The sequence below is a fragment of the Dermacentor albipictus genome, chromosome 4 (genome assembly GCF_038994185.2).
Source record: "Dermacentor albipictus isolate Rhodes 1998 colony chromosome 4, USDA_Dalb.pri_finalv2, whole genome shotgun sequence".
Taxonomy (NCBI): Eukaryota; Metazoa; Arthropoda; class Arachnida; order Ixodida; family Ixodidae; genus Dermacentor; species Dermacentor albipictus.
The window spans coordinates 58,633,567-58,652,971 of NC_091824.1; the positions used below are offsets into that span (position 1 = coordinate 58,633,567).

The window sequence follows — 19,405 nt, forward strand, 5'->3', positions numbered from 1 at the left end:
TTAGTTTCGAAATAAAGTTTAGCTGCTTTTTAATTAATAATTTGTCGCACATCCAGTGTGCTCTGATGGCCTGAGTCCGAGATGCGCATTAGCTAGCACGTTCGAATCTCTTTCTCAATGACATGGTCCGCGAGGAAGCATCGACGCCTCGATATGCAACTTAGCCACAAAGCAGGAGATCGTGATTCTGTAAGCGGTACCTGAGAGAGCGCTGAAAGAGGACGTCAGCACATTAATTTTAAATTTACACATTTTTATGAAAGTGACAATTTAGCTGAACGTCTTTTGCAAAAATCATTCACGAAAAGAATGGCACAATATATTAATTTTGTCCACTCCAGACCAACAGGCGACATCTCAGTTGATTGTTGAGCTGCATAGTTCTCAGCATCGGGCATAGGTTTTCCTTCTTGATTCACTTTGTTGATCTTCGTAAAAAAAAGGAGACAATCTTACTCCCTTACTATACAAGTCTGCAACCAACTGAAACTGGCATTTTTCTGTGAATTCCATCAAATTCTGTTTGAATTGATTCTGAGATCGCCAAGGAGCACTTAAATCTGCAATTAAGCTCTATTTGAAAAAGGAAGGCAAGATGGTTCGTCTAAAGGATCGTAATGACAGACAGCACTGTGTCGTCAACTTTGATCGCGTGCAACAAAACTGTCAGCCATTTGTATAGCTTTTGTTCAGCGTATATTGTGCAGAGACAGTCGCTCTTGATCATGCCACTTGGCTTCAATGACCGGTCACTGTCTTAACAGAGCCTTTACGGTACGAGAATCGATAACTATAACATCAGAAGGAAGTAATACTGCCCAGTGTAATCGAACAATCAATTCAATTGTCATGCTGATTTAAACTTGCTTCTTCGTAATTTTCTTACGCGGTCTTATCACGGTTTTATTTCAGCTATCTGGGCCGCTATCTAGTACACGTTCGAAAAGCCGACGTTCGATTTCGCCTCACGCGATAGGACTAGATTGGCCTAGGCCGCGATATCGGCGTAGCCTGGACAATCGCGCGAGCCGAAATCGAGCGTCGGCTTTTCGAACGCGTACAAGATAGCAGCCCAGATAGCCGAAATAAAACCGTGATAAGACCGCGTAAGAAAATTACGAAGAAGCACGTTTAAATCAGCATGACAAACCGGCCAATGACCAATCGTCGGCCACACTTTTGCAAGCGAAGTGAATTTGGGCAATGATAAATTCGCTCAGTGCTTTAAAGACTCAAATAAATTCATAGACTTCCTAATCTTTTGCTAATAATAGATCAGACATCACTGTAGTTGCCATCTGCTCTTACGAATATGTCTAAGGCGTCGTAAGTACTACTCATCTGACCAGCTGTTAGCTTTTGCAAGTTGCTTTCGTAGTTCACACTCTCGCTGCGACGACGGCCTATAGATGTCCACAGCCAGTGCCAGACAAAGACCAACGGCGAGAAGGAAACAGGCGCAAGAACTCCGCAAGCGACGTGCCTCGGAGCGGAACACGCAACGGGGAGCCGGTTTGTGTGGCAACCTCAGGCACGGCCAGCCGGCAGTTGATTCGTAAACATATGTTTACGGCTAAGCTGTCTGAAGGGATTGGCTACGCCTGTGCGCCGTGCCGGGGACAGGTATGACGGAGTAGGTATTAACCGCTGGGCGCGGCGCCGACCTGTCCAGTCACGTTGTTGCCAACGATGATGGAAGGCTGCCGGCGCGGCCGAATGACGGTGCGCTTCCAGCACGCGCCCTCCTTCTCCTCTTCCGAAAAAACGCGGGCTTCTTTTCCCACGCGAACATGGCGCTACGACCCTAGCTGCGGCGTAACATAGCTGCTTCCTTTCCTGTGAATCTATGCCGACGACTGAGCTAGCACCATTGTAAAGAATTATTAAGAACCAAACATGTAAAAAGCACAAATAAACGCGCTCTTTGTAACGGCGAGAGAATAGACACAACACGGAGAACACGACACACACAAGCACCCCCAACTGACTGTTGGCTAAAAGGCAGGGGTTAGAACAGTGGATAGCTAACAGGGCATGCACAAGTACCCCTAACCAACTGTTTAATTGAACGGCGGCGTCAGAGCAGCGGCCACTACCAAATCCTTAATGAAAGGGAGACGTCAGAACCGTGAATGCTGTTTACTGTTGTGACGCCTACTTTTCATTAAATAGTTGGTAGTGGCACGTTTTATATGTCGTGTTTTCTATGTGGCGTCCGTTCTCACGCCGTTGAAGGACGAATGTTCAGCAAGCCACACCAACTTTGAACGGTAACAGAGCCTTTCAAATGAACGCACCTTCACGATTGTTTGGAACAGCGATGTTCTCGTTCGCATGCAGAGTATATCGGGGACAAACTATCTAATTGCATATTCGAGTGGTCGCTATACGTCATGTCGGAGAGCTAAACGAAGGCCTTGTGATAGAGAAACTCGGCCTTAAGTATGTTCCAATAACAATTGAAAACCGATGCTAAAAGTTCGCTTGACAACAGCAGCGCCGTAATACGCAGTCTATTGAGCGGATTTTACTAGGACATGCTTTTATTTCGCGTAAGTCAATTCACCACTCATCTTGAGGCACACGTGTCCAACGTCTGGCTTGACGCGGCGCTGGCGTGCTTGAATGTATGAGCGAATACGCTTTTCAGAATGCCCGTCGCTACTAACAGCTAGAACTTAAGCAGTCGTGCCGGGATTTATCAGTTGCTGATATAGATGCAGTCTGTCATCGTTGAAGATATAGTACCATTTCTTTGGCGTCCCTATGCGACTGCCTCAGCATATTTTAGTAGGACAATCAAATCGCCGTAGCGTCTCTTGGCCAGCGCTGGTTTCCTTTAGTGAAGCCAGATTATCGCTGCTAGTCTTGCTAATTATAATAATCTACATACAAAGCGCTCTTCGGTGGCATTCGCATGAACTGTCAGAGAGTTCCTAGGTGACCAATGGAATATGCCTTAAGTGATTTGCGTGGCTTCCTTTACCGTATAACAGAGTGTTTCTAGTAGGTCTCTCGGCAATTTAGCCTGAAATGTTTGCTATTATTCGTTATTTACTATTCCATTTTATTAACGATAACTGCCCACCAATCTGGAGTCCAAGCAGGAAGGTGTCACATGGGTAATCTGTAAAAAGAAAAAGCAGCCAAAGCATAAATACAAATATGACAAGATCAAATCAAAATAATAAAATAAGCAGTGCCTAAAATAACCCCGTAACTCACGTGCAAGATTATTTCCGTGAAATACGCTTGCAGGTAAGGTAACCCTGCTACAATTTCGGGGAGGAAGCTGTACAGGAATGCGTCTCTCCTAGCAAAAATCGGGGCCAGTCACTTATTCCGTATGTGCCTAGTTTTCACAGTACTTTCCAACAATATGTAGCCTGCCGCGATCGTTCCGGCAATGTGCGTATGACACACTCGGAAACCTATGCCCTGCTCTGCGCTTTTCTGCTGTGAGAGCTTATTCCCTACAAATGCCAATTCATTCTGCCCATATAAAATTTAGTTTCGTGGCACGTGTTGCACATTCTTAATTATTCACGAGTATGCTGCATTAAAATAGATTAAGGATTTACGATTCCTCAGTGAGTGTTCTCAAATTTACAAAATGTGGACTCCATGCCTGAAGTATCTGCGAAAAAAAAAAATCAGACTTGACAACATGTTTATGCGTTGATATAGTCTTAAAATAAACTGCTAAACTTGGACCTAGAAATTTTGGAAAAGTAACGTCATAAGTGGCATGTTTTTTTAATAGTTATTTATTCATTCGTGTCACCATCTCTGTTCTGTATTTATGTACTGCATACAATCACTGTACTTCTGCTCCTGCTGAACTGCCACAGGGGGCAGGAGCTCCGTCAAGCTAAGTTCACAGCTTTTTCCCTTGCCTCCTTCTACCAAAGGAAATAAAATTGAATTGAATTGAACTGAGTCATATGATACCCAGAATGCTTTTAAAGCTTCCATGCAGCCACTTCAAATAATGCTGCTGAGGTAAACAAAACCTTGTCAGAATCAATAAGAGAAGTGAACCTGACACATGGCGACAGACTGACGCCCAGAGCAGAGAGCCCGACATCTACATTCCAACTCCTTTCAGAAAATGCTTTGCACATATTATTCAAATTTGTCCCAAGGGTCTAATAAAGAGTGTTTCAAAGTGTATGCGACATGTTTTAAACAGCAGTCAGTGTTACTGCTTTCGATTCGCTATACAGGTTGCACAGGTGTACACACAGCGCCTGAAAGGGATATGGGCTTTTACGACTTTTCCTGAACAAGGTCACATTCGGAAGAAGAGCGCTGCTTCCTTGCAAACATTGCTGAGACTGCTAGCAGGGATAGAAGTTTTTGTTTTTACCAAGTTTTCTTTTTTTTTCAACTACACTGCGTATACAGGGCAGGCTGTTCATCGTGTCATCAGTGTTTGCACATATAGTATAAGCTGAAATCTGTAGACATCGCATGCACGCGGGTCACTGTGAGCTGCCATTCGCAGAAACTTGCACGAGGGTGAGAAATACTTTGTAAGGGGCTCCTACACTGCTTTAAAACGGTGTTTTCCAGTAGAGTCAGCCCAAAATGAAACGCGATCACCACAGCATGTTCTAGCTGGCACAGCCAGTTATTTAACTTGTCAATGAAATAAAGGACCAGCATGCAAATAATTAAAACTTCTGCATTCGTAATGCAGGAGATGTGCGTTTACTTCCCCACCTGTGGCAGCTTATCTTCTTGGCCACTTTATATCGATTTTCCTCCCTATTTGGTCATTTAAGTTAAACATAACATTTACTTGCCCCTGTATTGTCCCTAGCTTTATTTCCCGTTTTTTTTTCTAATGTCGCTGTAACGAATAATAAATTCAGGCCTTCAGATCCACTTATCCTTCCAGCTCATGATGTACGCATGTACATCGTGAGCTAGAAGGATACGCAGATCTGAACCCGGAAGTTTGAAACTAAGATTTCAAAATCTCAGCAAACCTTTTGAATGTCCACATATTGCGCAGACTCCGACTACAGGGCTGGTCGCCTACGGTTTTTTCTGCTGGGTGTTTAATTTTTCCCCAGCTGCATCTATAACTGTAACCTTGCTATATAAATTTGGTATGAAGGGTTTTTTCTACGCTTCACAATGTTTAGTCCCAACCAGACGAGTTTGCGCCAAACCTTAAACTTCATAAATTTTGTATCTTAGGAGCCACGAAGCACTTGCAACGTGGAGAATAACACGCACAATAAGGAATCGATAAAGGTCCAAAATTACAATTTTAAATATTGGTTCATATACTTTGTGGTAACGTTGATGTCATTTGCAGCTATAGGTACCAGCCTGCAGAAATGGCACGAAATATACGTACTAGGTGTTTCAGGTGACCTGAACAAAACCTTAAAGAAACAGTGGTACATCTTGGGTGAATGAGACCAACAGTTTATTGTAAGTAGACGTGCTCACTTGAGAAGACTATATATTAAGTGGCATTAATGGCTAATTATTTAAATTCAATTGCGAAAATTTGTTAGACATTAGTTTCAGCGCATAAGTTGTACTTGTAAAGGTTGTATGGCGTGATCAGAAACACCCATTATAGTAGTTTCTGTTGCCGTTATATTCTGTGTTGTAATTCTTCCTAGGCTCTGTAATTTTTCCTGGGTTACAACGTTATCGACTGTGTTCCCGAGGAATGAAGCCCGCATGCCCATCATAAAAATTTCCAACGAGGGCATTTCCAACCGTTTCCATTGCCAGCCTGAGGCTTATAATTCGGAACGGTAACGTGGATTTTTATCATCATAGCATTGGTGCTGGCATGCCTTGTCTGTCTTATACGCTGGAAGACATGGCGAATCGCTTTAATGTGCAGTCTAGGAGTATGGCCGCTGGGTGTGCTAGGAGAAAGTGCTCGTATTCAGCCTCGAAGTGAAACTGATTACATCAGCTAATATACTATTCAATACTCACGCATTCTGCGCCGTTTCTTTCAACTCTGATTCACGTCAGCGCTAAGAAACAAAAGTTGCATAGGTAATTGTGCGTATGTCTTACAATTCTGCAGGGAGTCGCTACGTACACCAGGAAATTTTGTAATTTGTTACGTGTGTCTAACAACAAAAAAAAAGTTACAATACATCCACCTTATTTTTCGTGATTCCCCATGATTGGTCCATTGGTTATTAACTGCCACAGTATGGTAAGTTAGGCTACTGAGAAGCCCACAGTGCCAAAATTGTAAAACAAACAAAGCACCAAACAAGAGAACCATATTGGTATATTAAACAGAAATATCCAGAACCTTTCACAATGGCTTACACGTCTTTAAATCACAAATTATTTGCCATCTGCATCTGAAATTTAATAACAAGCTTGTTTGGACCACTTATAAGCCTCCGAAAATTATCGCATTACTGCCATCCGCCTCTGTCACTACTGCAATTTGTGTACGGAAACACACAATGTGCAACACCACCGCTTGCCTCAACGAATTACAAGTATGCCAGAAGAACTTAACTCACTTCAGTTCAGGGGTTTTGCTTGCGAAAACCACGATCTGGTTATGAGGAACGCCGTAGTGCGGAACTCTGGATTAACTTGAACCATGTTGGGTTCTTTAACGAGCACTTAACTCTAGGTACACGAGCGTTTTTTTCATCCCGGCTCCACAGGAATGCGGCGGCCGCGGCTGGGATCAAGCCCTCGAGCTCGAACGCAGCGGTGCAGCCAGAACCGTTTCCCTAATGGAAGGCTTGCCGGAAAGAGAAGCTAGTGACGTCCGAACGACTTCGAAATCAGGCTCTACAAAAAGTCTAAGCATATATGCTTTTTGAAAAGACGACAACGCGATAGGCACTCTCCATGCCTTTGCTCTATCCTCGGGTCGGCGTTATCACCGTATGTCCACAACTAATAATCGCGGCAAAATAGATGAGAAAGTTCAACGGCCTTTAGCGCATATCTAATGTCCCACAAAGAGTGAAATACGCCTTCGAGAAAGTTGACGTCAGGGCTTCGAGTACAAGGTCCTGTTCCTCGGAAAGCGAGCGACCAAACGGGGACTACGCCTCTTTGCAACACCGAAATATTTGCGCATGCATGACGAGGGACATGACGCCTTGCGCCGTCGGGCCAGTTTCCGCTCCGTTCGAGACGTTTGATCGAAAGAACGCATCCACCCGCATCCTGTCGGCGGGCACTGAATTAATGCGACATTTCCCTGAGGCGGCGGTCCATGCGGGGTCATTACTCAGTCGCGCATTTGGTGGGGATCTGAGCCCAAACTCGAGACGGCGTCTGCTGTGTCACAATCTAAAGAGTTAAGGCGTGGCATTCTCGCCTGGTCACTTTCGAGGGATGCGATCACTTTCGCGAGACTTCGCATCACTCAGAACAGCGTTCCTGGCATATCTGCCGAGCTCGCCATCTCCGCGCAGCGTTGGCAAAGCTATATCTTCGACGCATCTGGTGGCGAGACACAAGAAACGTCGCGGAAATGTTCGTAACCCCGAAACTGATCGCGCGAGAATACCGTTCGTGGTCTCGGCCTCTGCCCATTTCGTGGAAAATGCCATGGCATTCAAACCTGCATGATGTCCTGCATGAAAAGCTCACAGGTAGTTAAGACCAATCGAAATGGCATTAGATGATCTTTAATATTTGCGCCTCGTCATTTGCAAGACTTCCTCCTAAAAGCTACAACATGTATATATATATATATATATATATATATATATATATATATATATATATATATATATGTGTGTATATATCTTCAGGTGTATAATTCATTTAAGAACTGACACAAATTGTCCCTATGCTGTCCTTGGTTTCATTCTTTGTTAGCTTCTTATAAAATCAATAATAAAAATCGGGCCCCTCTGTTTCCTTTCTTCTCGTTCATTACATAGCGAGGGTCTCGAATCCAGCAGGTTTGATGCCTTCAGGTAGCATATGTGGGTTTACTTACCAGTTGCCTTCGCCCAAAACGTTCACGTAGACGTGACGCCTATGGCGGAGAGGATGTTCTGCATCCGCCGCCAAAGCCATGAAGGTGGCGCTGGCTAACACTCCCAGGGCTAGTTAAATGGTACCCAGAAAATGGATGGGAAGACAGTGCCATGGTAGCTAAATTGGTTAAGAGCAACGCATGCGTAATGCGAAGATGCGGGCTCGTGTCCCACCTGGTGCGAGTGGTTTTTTTCATCCACCTTCACTTCCATTTAGTTATTATTTCATTCAATTAAAAACTGCAGATAATTTACCCGTGCTGTCGTGGGTGTCATTCTTTGTTGGCTTATGATATTACGACATATGATTTGTAATGTGCTATCCACATTGACATATGAGTCTTATTGCTTTCCTAAGGGCCACTTATAAATATATTGCCTCCCTAAATACAAGGATTACAGAGAATCTCTTTCAGATGTAGCAAGTACCTCTGAAGGTTCTACTAGGGAAGCGATGGCTTGGGATGGATGGATGGATACAACTTTCTTGTACGTCCGGCAAGGGACATCCTAAATAATCTCAATAGTTCATCGTTTCTTACTGAATCACTTATGGAGTCTTTATTTGCTTTCGACATGACATAAGCAATGTTACAGGGAAAAACTTTGCGCGTATGGTTATCAGAAAAGTTGCAACACAGTTATGGATGCGCATCAATAAGGTTCCCTAAGGGATCAGGAATATCTCAAATCTACTGAATATGATTAGCATACCTTTCGTCTACGCTAAACGCTGTAATTTTTTAATCGCACATGCCATTCTTTGAATGTTTTCTTGTTTTTGTGTGCATGTTCGTGAGTGCTGTGTTTCGATATTAGCACTCACGACGGATCTAGTTAGTGCCTCTACAGGAATCTTTGTATTCTATGAACTATCCAGAAATTTTCGTGCACATGTGTTTATATATATGCGTGTGTGAACTTCAAAACTGATGACGTCGCATTTTTGCTTTTTGCTTCTAACATTCACGTCTTCTCGAGCCCCTTTTCCACAATCTTCCGCGTTCCACTTAAGGAGTCATAACTATTACCTCGAGAACGTATCAGGTCTCAGTTAGGTCAGGTATCAGGTCCCACGGTTAATAGCCTATCCTGTGGTAACTAGTACATGGAGTCACGAAACGGCAACCCTTTGGTAATGCAAAAGATCACGCACTACTGCCTTCACGGTAAAGCATTGCCAAAAAAACGTAACGAAACATCAAAGGAGGCATCAAGATGACATTTCGCCATCGGTAATTAGTCTGATCAGACAAAAGCGCACAGCCACACACGCAAACGAAATCTCCCAAACAGGCGCCTACCGCCACCCATAGTCATTCATCAAAACGCACATACGCCCTGCAGTCATGAACGGGCAGCAAAAAGGCGAAGCGCAAGGGCGCCTCGGGGGTTGCTGCGGCAGCCCTGGGGATCACTGTCATCAGCGGGGCCACCTATTTATCACCGGAGGGCAGGCCCGACTGCGCAGAGACCCGGGGCGCCCCACGGTGGACATCTTCCGGACGGCACGCGAGGACACGGCAGCTCCGGAAGGCGTCGGGACAGCGCGGGCACTCGCGCGAGAGAGATAGGGCTTATCCTGCACGGATCATCCCCTCCTGTGCAAATCAGACAAGCCCGGGCCAAGCTGGCCGCGCTGCCACTCAGGGTCCGGGAACTCAACTCCTCTTCCCCCTTTTTTTATCCCTTTTGCAAGCACCTCGTATCTCCCGTCTGCATCGAGGCCGGTGGTACCTTCAGTTGGCCGTGTTTCCCGATGCACGGAAGGTTGAAGTGCGACCCTGCAAACAGGGAGATTCTAGTCCCTTGCGGTCGGCCGCGTAATGGAAGACGTCACGACCTCGTGTTCTGTGGCGAGAGGATTTCACGTACTCGTGACAAATAAATGAGCGAATTTTGTCACCATCCACCTGTGAATAACTAAAGAAAACTATCAAAGGCATGGCACGAAAGAAACTGCAGGGTGACAACGCTACCTCGTGTTGCATTGCTTGGTTCACCTTGAGACACAACAACCCAACCAAATCAGCACCGGTGATCGTGATCTTCATTTAAGCCCACTGCAGGATAATAGAATCATCTAGATATATGCAATTACCCCTGCCTGATATCAATCGAGCATGACCTCATTACTACAGCTAATCCTCTGGTGACCTCGACCCCGTTTCTTTTCATTGAACACCACTTGTGTTTCTCCAACAGGTTGCCTCTCTACAATGGCTTACGCTCTTTTGCTGCGTATCACTTGACACAATATTCCTGGTATCACAGGGGCAAAAAGATATGCCCAAAGAAAAATTATGTGATTTTTTTATTATTTATTTCTTTAATACAACCCATGTCATGTTCATTCCTTTGCCCTTCAGGTTACAGAGGAGTGAATTTTAATGATACTGCTTTTGTATACAAAAACAAAAAGCTTAATGTAAACGTTATTCAATGACTCGGAGACTCTGCTGAAGACGCCTTCAGACAGACTTTCAGCAGAAATTTCTAAACTGCAAAATATCTAGTTAACTTTAAGTCGTATGCAGGTTGCAAGCATAGTAGTAAATAGTAAACTATTTCTTAAAAAAAATTATTAATGTGACTATAAGGCAAGCAGAAAGAAGAATATAGCAGCAGATGTAAATAGGCACTTAATAACAAACGCATTGCGTCACCTTTAATTCGGCACTTTCAAGGTCAATGCAACTTCTGAATTGTTTCGCTATCAGAATGCGGTTTTCATTTCGCTTAGCAAATTATTTTCGTATTCTCGTCATGTGCTTGTACCTGTAGCACTGCTTGTGCTATTCCAGGACATGCACGCTACACATTTCATGTTCTGCCGTGAGACTTCGTATATGCCATATCTTGACTTATTGGTGTTGGAGCAACAGACAGATACCGCGTGCTATTATGTAGGTATATTTATACACCTACCATGTTACCATCATATGTGCTACAACCTACAAGCACTAAATTTGTACATGGCCTGCATCATTAGGTGCAGTTTTTCCTTTACCTTTACGGACTGATTCCTGTAGCTGCTAAAGGCAATTGACGAGATACATGACAAAATAAAATTTCTTCAACAGCATATTTGTGTAGCTGCAAAATGCTTGGTCGCGCGAACGGTTCCAATTATTCTATTCTATACCACACTAACACGTGCGACTTTACTATGCTCCTTGTGCCATTTATTTGGAAACACAGGCCTTTCTGCATGCAGGAGTTCCCAGACAGATCAACTTGAGCTTTTTCTCTCTATCAAGAGGCATTTGCTTTCTTCTTCGCGGTGAGGGGAAATGCTCTTTCAATTCTACGAACTTCAAATCCAGTGTTTCTTTCCGCCGAAGAACGAAGAAGTAATTAGGCAAGCAATCTTTCGTCCCAAATGAATTGTCATTCCTGTATGCGAACATGGAACGGACAGTTTCCTGTGCGGTACCAAATACAAATTGCCGTTCCCACGACATCGTTAACGACACTCATTACTTCTCGTGCACGTCTGTTCCCACTGTCGCCTCTGTTCTTATGAGGGTACAAGAACAAAACTCGGTTTTATTTTCTGAGCGTACAAAATTGTTGCAAGCTAACGAAGTTAAAATCGTGCCGCAATCCTCATTTTCTAAACATACGCGATGTAACGAGTGCAGTCGGAATACCCTACATGATATGTCTGTCGAGTATGTCCCGGTCAAAAAAAAAGTTAATAATAAAGCAAAAGGTAACCAGGCGCTGTCGTCACACATGGATTCTGGAGTTCGCCTCACGTTGACAGGCGACCAGGTTGTCACGCATCTTTCGGTGAAATCAATCAGCAACGTTGTTCATCTCCTGGTGTGATCGTTAACCCAGATCCCATTTCGTGTGCTCGTCATCGCAAGGATATTTTTTTTTTATGTCGTTTGCTGCCGTAATGAGAACGGACGGTAGATTTATGGTCATCCGTTCGCCAGAGACAGGACTATATGACAGGTTCTATATTTAGGTGGCCGTCGTTATTGCTGTGCGCGGAGATCGGTCCTGGAAACGACAATTTGGCGCGCTGCGAAGGGAATGAGCAAACAAAAAGTGGTTCCGTGACAGTAATTTGTCGAAATTCGGCTCGGGACTGCCGTTTCTGCTGTTTTCTCTGCGAATAATGCCGTGCACGCATTTGTTAATTACGCTTAAGCTTGAGCGCGAAAGATGTCACTACGTGAATTAAACAAGGTGAATTTTGCTCAGCTGCTGGTGATTCTTCACATATCTGCCACAAGCAGCACTCACTGTTTTGCGCAACTTTTGTAGTCCACACTAACTTGATTCTATAAACTGATCCTTTTACAGTTTGCTCGCTTGTGAGTAGTTTTTTTTTTTAATTTTTAACTATGGTGTCTTGACTTCTACTTATGTCCCGTGACACACCTACCTCCTTCTTATGTAGTAATTTGGGGGTGTTCTGGGCACCACCAAACTTCATGCCTTCATGAAATGGGAAACAATATACTGCGAGTCGGATGGTGCCTTTAGCTGAAATTAGGCTAACTCTTGCAGCATTAGCTTTTTTTATTAGTACATTTAAAACGACCTTGTCAGGCTAGCATTTATACGTATGTAGTAATTATTACTTTCCTGACAAGAGAGGTGGCGGATCGTTACGCAAGTGCTACTCGAAACACCATTGTGTAAAAACTCGTGAGCAAGTAAATTACAAAGAAACTGTTTCGAGAACGAAATTAGTTGTGCAATTCAAAAGATATTGGAATGCACCGAACGCAAAAAATATCGGTAGTACATCAACAAGGTTATCATTGTAATCACCCTCATCATCACCTTCATAGGCAGCAGCAGCCGCCGCCCTTTTTTTTTCTATATCCACTGCGTGGCGAGAAACCCCCTTTCCATGCAAAAGAATGCCAATTTTGTCCCGTTGGTACATCTAGAAGTGCATCTTCGTATCCGCTTTTTCGTCCTGTCCCACGCCTCATTACTCTTGATAAATGCTATTTGTGCACCACTTGAACGAGGACCAGGAAACGGCAGACACAAGTGCAATGTCCTTGTTCAAGCGGCGCACAAAAAGCATTTATCATGAGTTATTGCCAACTAGCCCAAACCAGTACACTCCTTATTACTCTATATTTAACCCCTTCCCCTCTATTTGAACAGCTAGCCCATGTACCAGGGCAAAAAAAAAAGACTAGATAGATTTTCTTCCAAACAGACTGCTTTACAAAAAAATATTCGGGCTTGATTTTTGTCCCTATTGAACTAGTACTACCAGGGGCACATAAGGGATTTAACAAGTCGTAATCAGTTATCCGACCAACCTTGGGATCCTACACAGTCCATAGAAACCTTGCGCGTTGGATGCTTTTCTAATCACATACCTCTCGGATTTTCTTCTTTGATTTTCTTTTTTGATACATATACCCATCTTCGTCTACGCCATGGCTCTCCAGGCGAGGACTTGCACACTTCTATATGGATGCGACACCTTGAGTACCGACTGGCGGAATCCTCTTCCAAGCCCGCAGAAGCCGTTACCGAGCTGGTAACGGCGACAACTGGAACAAAGTGGGAGAACCAGTACCGGAATTTCGGAAATAAAGTTTTACTCTCCACCCCCGCTCCTCAACTCGTAACGTCGTGATTTGCCGTGACCCTAGAAGATTATTAATATTAATCGTCTTTTCTTAACGTGTCATTATTTCAGTTTTGTTTATGTTAAAGCAAGCACTAGGTCTTTCATGCCCTAACACTCAGAATGAGACCATATCAACACCTAATCTACAACAAAACCTTTATAACTTCTTTCTTTTATCCATTCAGCACGAAAGTCTGACAAAAACTGTGGCTTATTTTTTTAAGTCAAGGGACTTCATCTGGTAGTGGGAGTAATTCGATATTTACAAGCACAACACATAAAATGCGCGCCAGCTGTAAAGCCAGATGCGATAATATTGTAAAACGCGTGCCGTATTGCTTCCAATTTCACTCGGGACAGTCGTCGACGCGTAGAAGGTTATCGCTCACGAGAATTACATACTCCCCTTTCAGCAGTGGCTACACATATCGTGCGCTTGGGGTCATTTTAGAGAGTAATGTGAACCGCGCAACTACACCTATTCTTTTTTTATTATTGTTAACACATATGTGTGCAGGAGAGGTTGGCATCCTGGGTGATGCCTGCTGTAGGCTCCTTCTTTCCTAGGCGAACAATAGATATCAAAAAATGGCCCGCTCAATCAAACAAAGAAGACGGGAACAGTGCATAACAAAGAAAGACCAGCTACAATAAGCACACAACCGAGATCAAATATCAACATAAAATTTAAATAAGGGTACAAAAGCGGTAACGCAGAGTTCACATAAAGTTCAAATTAGCACATTGTGCGCGACAACACAAAAGATTTGCGCAGCAAGAAATGGCGTTTGAGATTATATAGCTATTCTATTTCCGGTCATCATCAGAGTTCCCTCGCTGAGGCACATGAGCTTCTTTTGAGCGCTGTCTCATCGAGAGCCGGACAACATGATCAGTAGCGGGATGTACTTCGCACTCGTCTGAACACATCAGATAAGCGCTCTTTCCCTGAGAAAAAAGTGATTGGGCGCTGGTCGTGCCCCAACAAAGATTAACTTTTAAGGCTGTACGAGATACTCCCGGAGACAGTAGCGATAAAGTCTTTGTGAAGAGTAGTCTACATGCGTTTTTATTTTGATCTATGTTCCTGTGACATGCTTATGCTTTTTGTTGTTGTTGTTGTTGTTGGTGGTGGTGGTGGTGGTGATGGTGATGGTGGTGGTGATGATTATGATGATGATGATGATGATGATCCTCTGTCGTGGCTCGCACCCACTAAGGGGAATAGGCCAAGAATCGGGCGGCAGGAGGTAGCTAAAGGAAATTCTTGGAAGACGATAAACGCAAAGTAAAAGAAATACAAGAAAGGAGATGAAGCAATAACAAGACTAGTATTCGAGCGAGCAGTCAGACTAACTGAATTGAGAATGTTAAAAGAGGCCACAGTCAGGAAGAAATTAATGTTAATAAATATGTAAACAAACCAATTAGGGGTAAATGAGTGCAGATTTCATATCTAAAATAATGATACAATAGTTAGGAGGGCAATACTTTTGTTTCAATTAAATAATCAAATACTGCGCAACAAACGTCTCTGTGACTCTAGCTTAGTGTCGAAGCCCCAAACGATAATAATACTGGTATACACAATCCTAATCCACTTTTGCAGACTGGAGCTTCGAGTAATTTCTTACTCTGGCGTGGATATTGTCTACATGATAAAAAGTAGTGGTCTATTGATTCAATTTCCTTACGTTTGCGACATAGAGGGGTCATCGTCAGACCAGCTCTATGTAAATAAAAATTCAATTGTGGGATGCGTCAGCGTAGTCTGGTGCATGTAACTTCCATTTGCCGAAAGGGCACCATTGTTTATTCCAGCAAAATCCGATATGCTGAAAATCTGGAGAATGTATCAGCGATAATTTACTTAAATCATTCTGCATACAAAATTTTCTGTATCTCGATGTAGTGATGTAAGCTGTATCCGGTAAAACAGGAATCAAAGATCCACTTAAAAACGTTCTGGCTAACAAATCTGCCATTTCATTTAAGTATAAACCGCAGTGGCAAGAACCCAAAGCAAATTATTTTTTTATAAAGTTGTAGGGACTAAATTTTGAAACGTACATAAGATAACTGTATTCGTTTCCGTGGAAAGCGACACGCATACCGATAGATGCTGTAACTACGACAGCTGGCGATTGATTAGCGGGAATTTTGTGCAGCGCTAGAACTATAGCCAATAATTCTGCAATGAAAATAGGCGTGAAATCTGGAAGGCCTATAGCAAAAGGCCAACAGAGAGAAAGGGAGAAAATGCCTACGCCAGCTTTCTCCTCAGATAGTCAAGCATCAGTGGCTATTATATTGCATATCTCCCTCTGAGAAACGCTATCTAGTAATTGGTCATTTAAATATTGGTATGGCATTAGTTTAGTATTTGAGGAGGAAATATCGTCAAATTCTATCTGGAGGCTTACTTTCGATTGACCTGTAGGTTTAATACGTTGAATTTGCACATTGAGTGGTTTTAGCGGTGCCTGTGCAAATACAATCTGAGGTGTGCGTAGTCGCGGCCAATGATTATTGAGAAATTAACTTGCTTAATTAATGAAAACATACGTTGATTTTCTTTCAAGAGAATCGTGCATTTTTAGGTACGTTTGGACTGTGTGATCCTGAATCTACTTTTTAAACATAGTATTCGCGCTTTCATGTACAGAACGGTGCTTGCAACATACTTAGGGAGTCCAAGGCGCAATAGCAGAGCTTCCCTTTCTAATAAAACCAGAGGCTGCATTTTATAAGCTGGGCTACCAGAAAATAATACACACCCAAATTCCATGATGGCTTGGACATACATTTTATACATCATAATTAATGTATGTATTCGCAACCCATATAGTCGGTTACTGATCTTACGCAACCATCCCACGGAACGAGTTCCCTCAGACACGACTTCTTCAATGTGGCTTCTCCACTTTGGCGTCCCATCATACGTGATTCCCAGGTATTAAAGAGGATCCACATGGGGAAGGAACTCTTGACGTTACATGAGTGGAATGTGAACGGGAACATCTAAAGGGAAGAAAAAAAGTGCACTTTTAGTGACGTTCAGAGCCATATGTATGTTCTCTATCCAAGTTTGAAGAGCACATAAATAATTTTGTAGCGATTGATAAAGTAAATGTAGATCATCATTCGATGCAACAAATGCGATGCCATCGGCGTAAACATATACCTGAATGTCCTGGAGCAAAGGAATGGAGCTTAAAAATATATGAAACAATACAGGAGATAACACTGACCCTTGTGATATCCCGCGTTTTCGCGTATACCTGGACGATGGACATCCGCTTTGAAGCAGTAGAATTCTCTTTCCCTTAAAAATTCTGAAACCCATGCCGTGATGTATTTCGGAAACCTGTAATTCTCTAGTTGCTTTACCAGTACGTCATGCTCCACAGAATCATAAGATTTAGCTATATCTAGGGTCAGTAACGCTGAATAGTCTACTCGGCGACGAGCAAGTTGTATGCGACTCTAAATGTCTACATGTATACACCATGTCGAGCACCCAAATTTGAAGCCTACTTGATTGGGGCTATGTATTAAGTTTTCAGAAATGTAGGTTGCCCTTCGGGCATTAAAAAGTCTTTCTATTAGTTTAACCAAATGCTATGTGAGAGAACTGGGTCTACTATTATCTGGATTATATCTACCTCTCTATTCTTTAACTATCGGAATAACCTTAGCAATTTTCCATCCTGAAGGTATCCAGCTATATTTTACAGAGTAATTTAGCAAATTCAAAATTTCTTGCGGGGATAATTCATACAGAATTTTCATCACGGCTGTGGTAACTCCACTTGGATCTGGCGCTGAAGAAGGCAGAGAGCGAACAGCATTCGCAAGTTCTTGTAATGTGACTTCCCTAAATTCCTCTAGCCGTAATGGTTTCAATAGGTACGGTGGAACTATTGAAGGGAATCTGTTTTCTAGTCCCTTCCCAATATTTTCCAATAATACGCACAATTCACGCTTCGAAAGGACAAAAGAGATAGTATTTACTGCAATCTGAATCATCTTTCGAGAGCGTGAAAATCGGAAGAGGGCTTTTTGTTATGAGATTTAGATAGACGAGTGGATTTATTCATAGCAAACTCATCTTTGGCTTTAGCTACCGTGCGCTTGAAAGATGCACCAATAAATTGGTAGTCACTCCAATTGTTTGGATATTGATTACAAAGAGGTTTACAAAGGCAGTTTCCTGTTTTCGGTGGGTACGCGTGCATTCGGAATTCTACCACGGACTGACAGATTTGCCTGTGTCGGAGGTTAATTTAAATGCTGCATTTTTTAAGGAACGTTTTAAAACTGCCCAGAGGCTCATAGCTCTAATATTCTCTTACGTATCCGTACGGGAAACCACCGCAGACTTCGTCTTTTTGAAATTTGTCGTCGTCTACAAATGTGGTATCACAAGAAATCACAGGGAAATATAATAGAATGACGATCGCTGTTTGTAGCGCAGTCTATAGTATTCCACAAGGATATAGTTAGAGACGAGCTGCAAAAATTGAGATTTATGGCAGATTGAGGCTGGCCGCGAATAAACGCAGCAAATTTTGAATTTAAACAGGATAGATTATTATCGAGAGTCCAGTCCCACAAGCGTTTTCCACCTAAATTGGTTTTAAAACCCCAAGACACATGGTGAGAAATAAAGTCACCTGCGCATACTATGGCTTTTCTGTAGGAAGCTAATGCGCTATCTAGAGATCGGGTATCCTGCGCTTCTGTTGGAAAATGTAAGTTAACTAAGGTAAAAGTGGAGCAGTCTGGGAGTGTTATGTCTTATGCTGAAATTTCGCATTAAGTAGACATACAATGATACGAAATCGTGGCCTTGTGACTAAATTTAATTGAAATCAAGAAAGCCACGCCACCACATCTGGCAGGTCGATCCAAACGAAATGATCGGTAATCTTTTAGAAAAAGCTTTTGACCATTAGAAAGCTAGGTTTCTTGTAAGACAATTATGCTTGGGTAAAAGTGAGAAGAAATATATGATAAATCTGTAGTAGCAGAAATAATCGAATGGCAATTCTACTGCAGTACCTTTAGGGAGCCGATGTTGAAGATAGAACGGCAGCGGAAACAGCCTGACGCAAAATACTCTTTCAAAAATTCCTTCTTGGAGAGGTCCTCTTTTACATTTTTTTTTAGCTTTTGACTTACGGGAAATTTGGGGGGAAGAAAATCTGGTGCGCTTCAGACTCTTAAGTTATCTATCTATATCATGGAACACTTCATGATTGTCCATTAGTGGTTCTGGTACCGTCTGCTCTACATGAGTAGAAGGTCCTACACAAGGAAAGTCAGCTAACGAATTGGGTGACGATGTTTGCTTTTGAGCTAAATTTAGAACATTAGAAACATGGGATGCATGAACCTGGGTAGAGGCAGCACTAATGAACTCTGCCAACTGATTAGACAGAATTTGTGCCAAGGACATTAAAAATTGTTGTCACAAGACGTTCCATAGCCTTTTCTGTAGCTTTCTCTACTGCGACTGCTATGGCCTTGGATTCAGAAACATCTAGGCCGGCGGTGTGACGAGCTGTTACGTCTGCATAGCCCTGGGCTCTTCCTCCCAACCTGTAACTGCTTCCCTACGCGAGCATAGCCTGCGTTCCGCCACTTCGAGTAGTCTTAATTCTCGGTCCTTCACAGAGCAATTCGAATAGTCTGCTGCGTGAGCTTCATCACACAGACAACATTTCACTTCCTGTGATTTACAGTCTGCGATGTCATGATTTTCTCCACA

General features: G+C 43.0%; 1 protein-coding gene across 4 annotated transcripts in view; it reads right to left on the minus strand.

Moving 5' to 3' along the window:
• LOC139059110 (uncharacterized) overlaps nucleotides 1-19,405 on the minus strand; it is a 201,710-nt gene that overhangs the window by 22,189 nt on the left and 160,116 nt on the right. For 2 of the 4 annotated variants that reach the window (XM_070537015.1, XM_070537017.1), the window contains exon 8: nucleotides 16,512-16,653. The exons of 1 other annotated variant lie outside the window; for it this stretch is intronic. In XM_070537015.1, coding sequence (XP_070393116.1) covers nucleotides 16,569-16,653 — 85 coding nt within the window. In that variant the 3' untranslated portion in view covers nucleotides 16,512-16,568. Of the gene's footprint in view, nucleotides 1-2,766; nucleotides 3,128-16,511; nucleotides 16,654-19,405 lie in introns of those variants that run through there. One more of the 4 variants, XM_070537016.1, reaches the window with a different exon arrangement.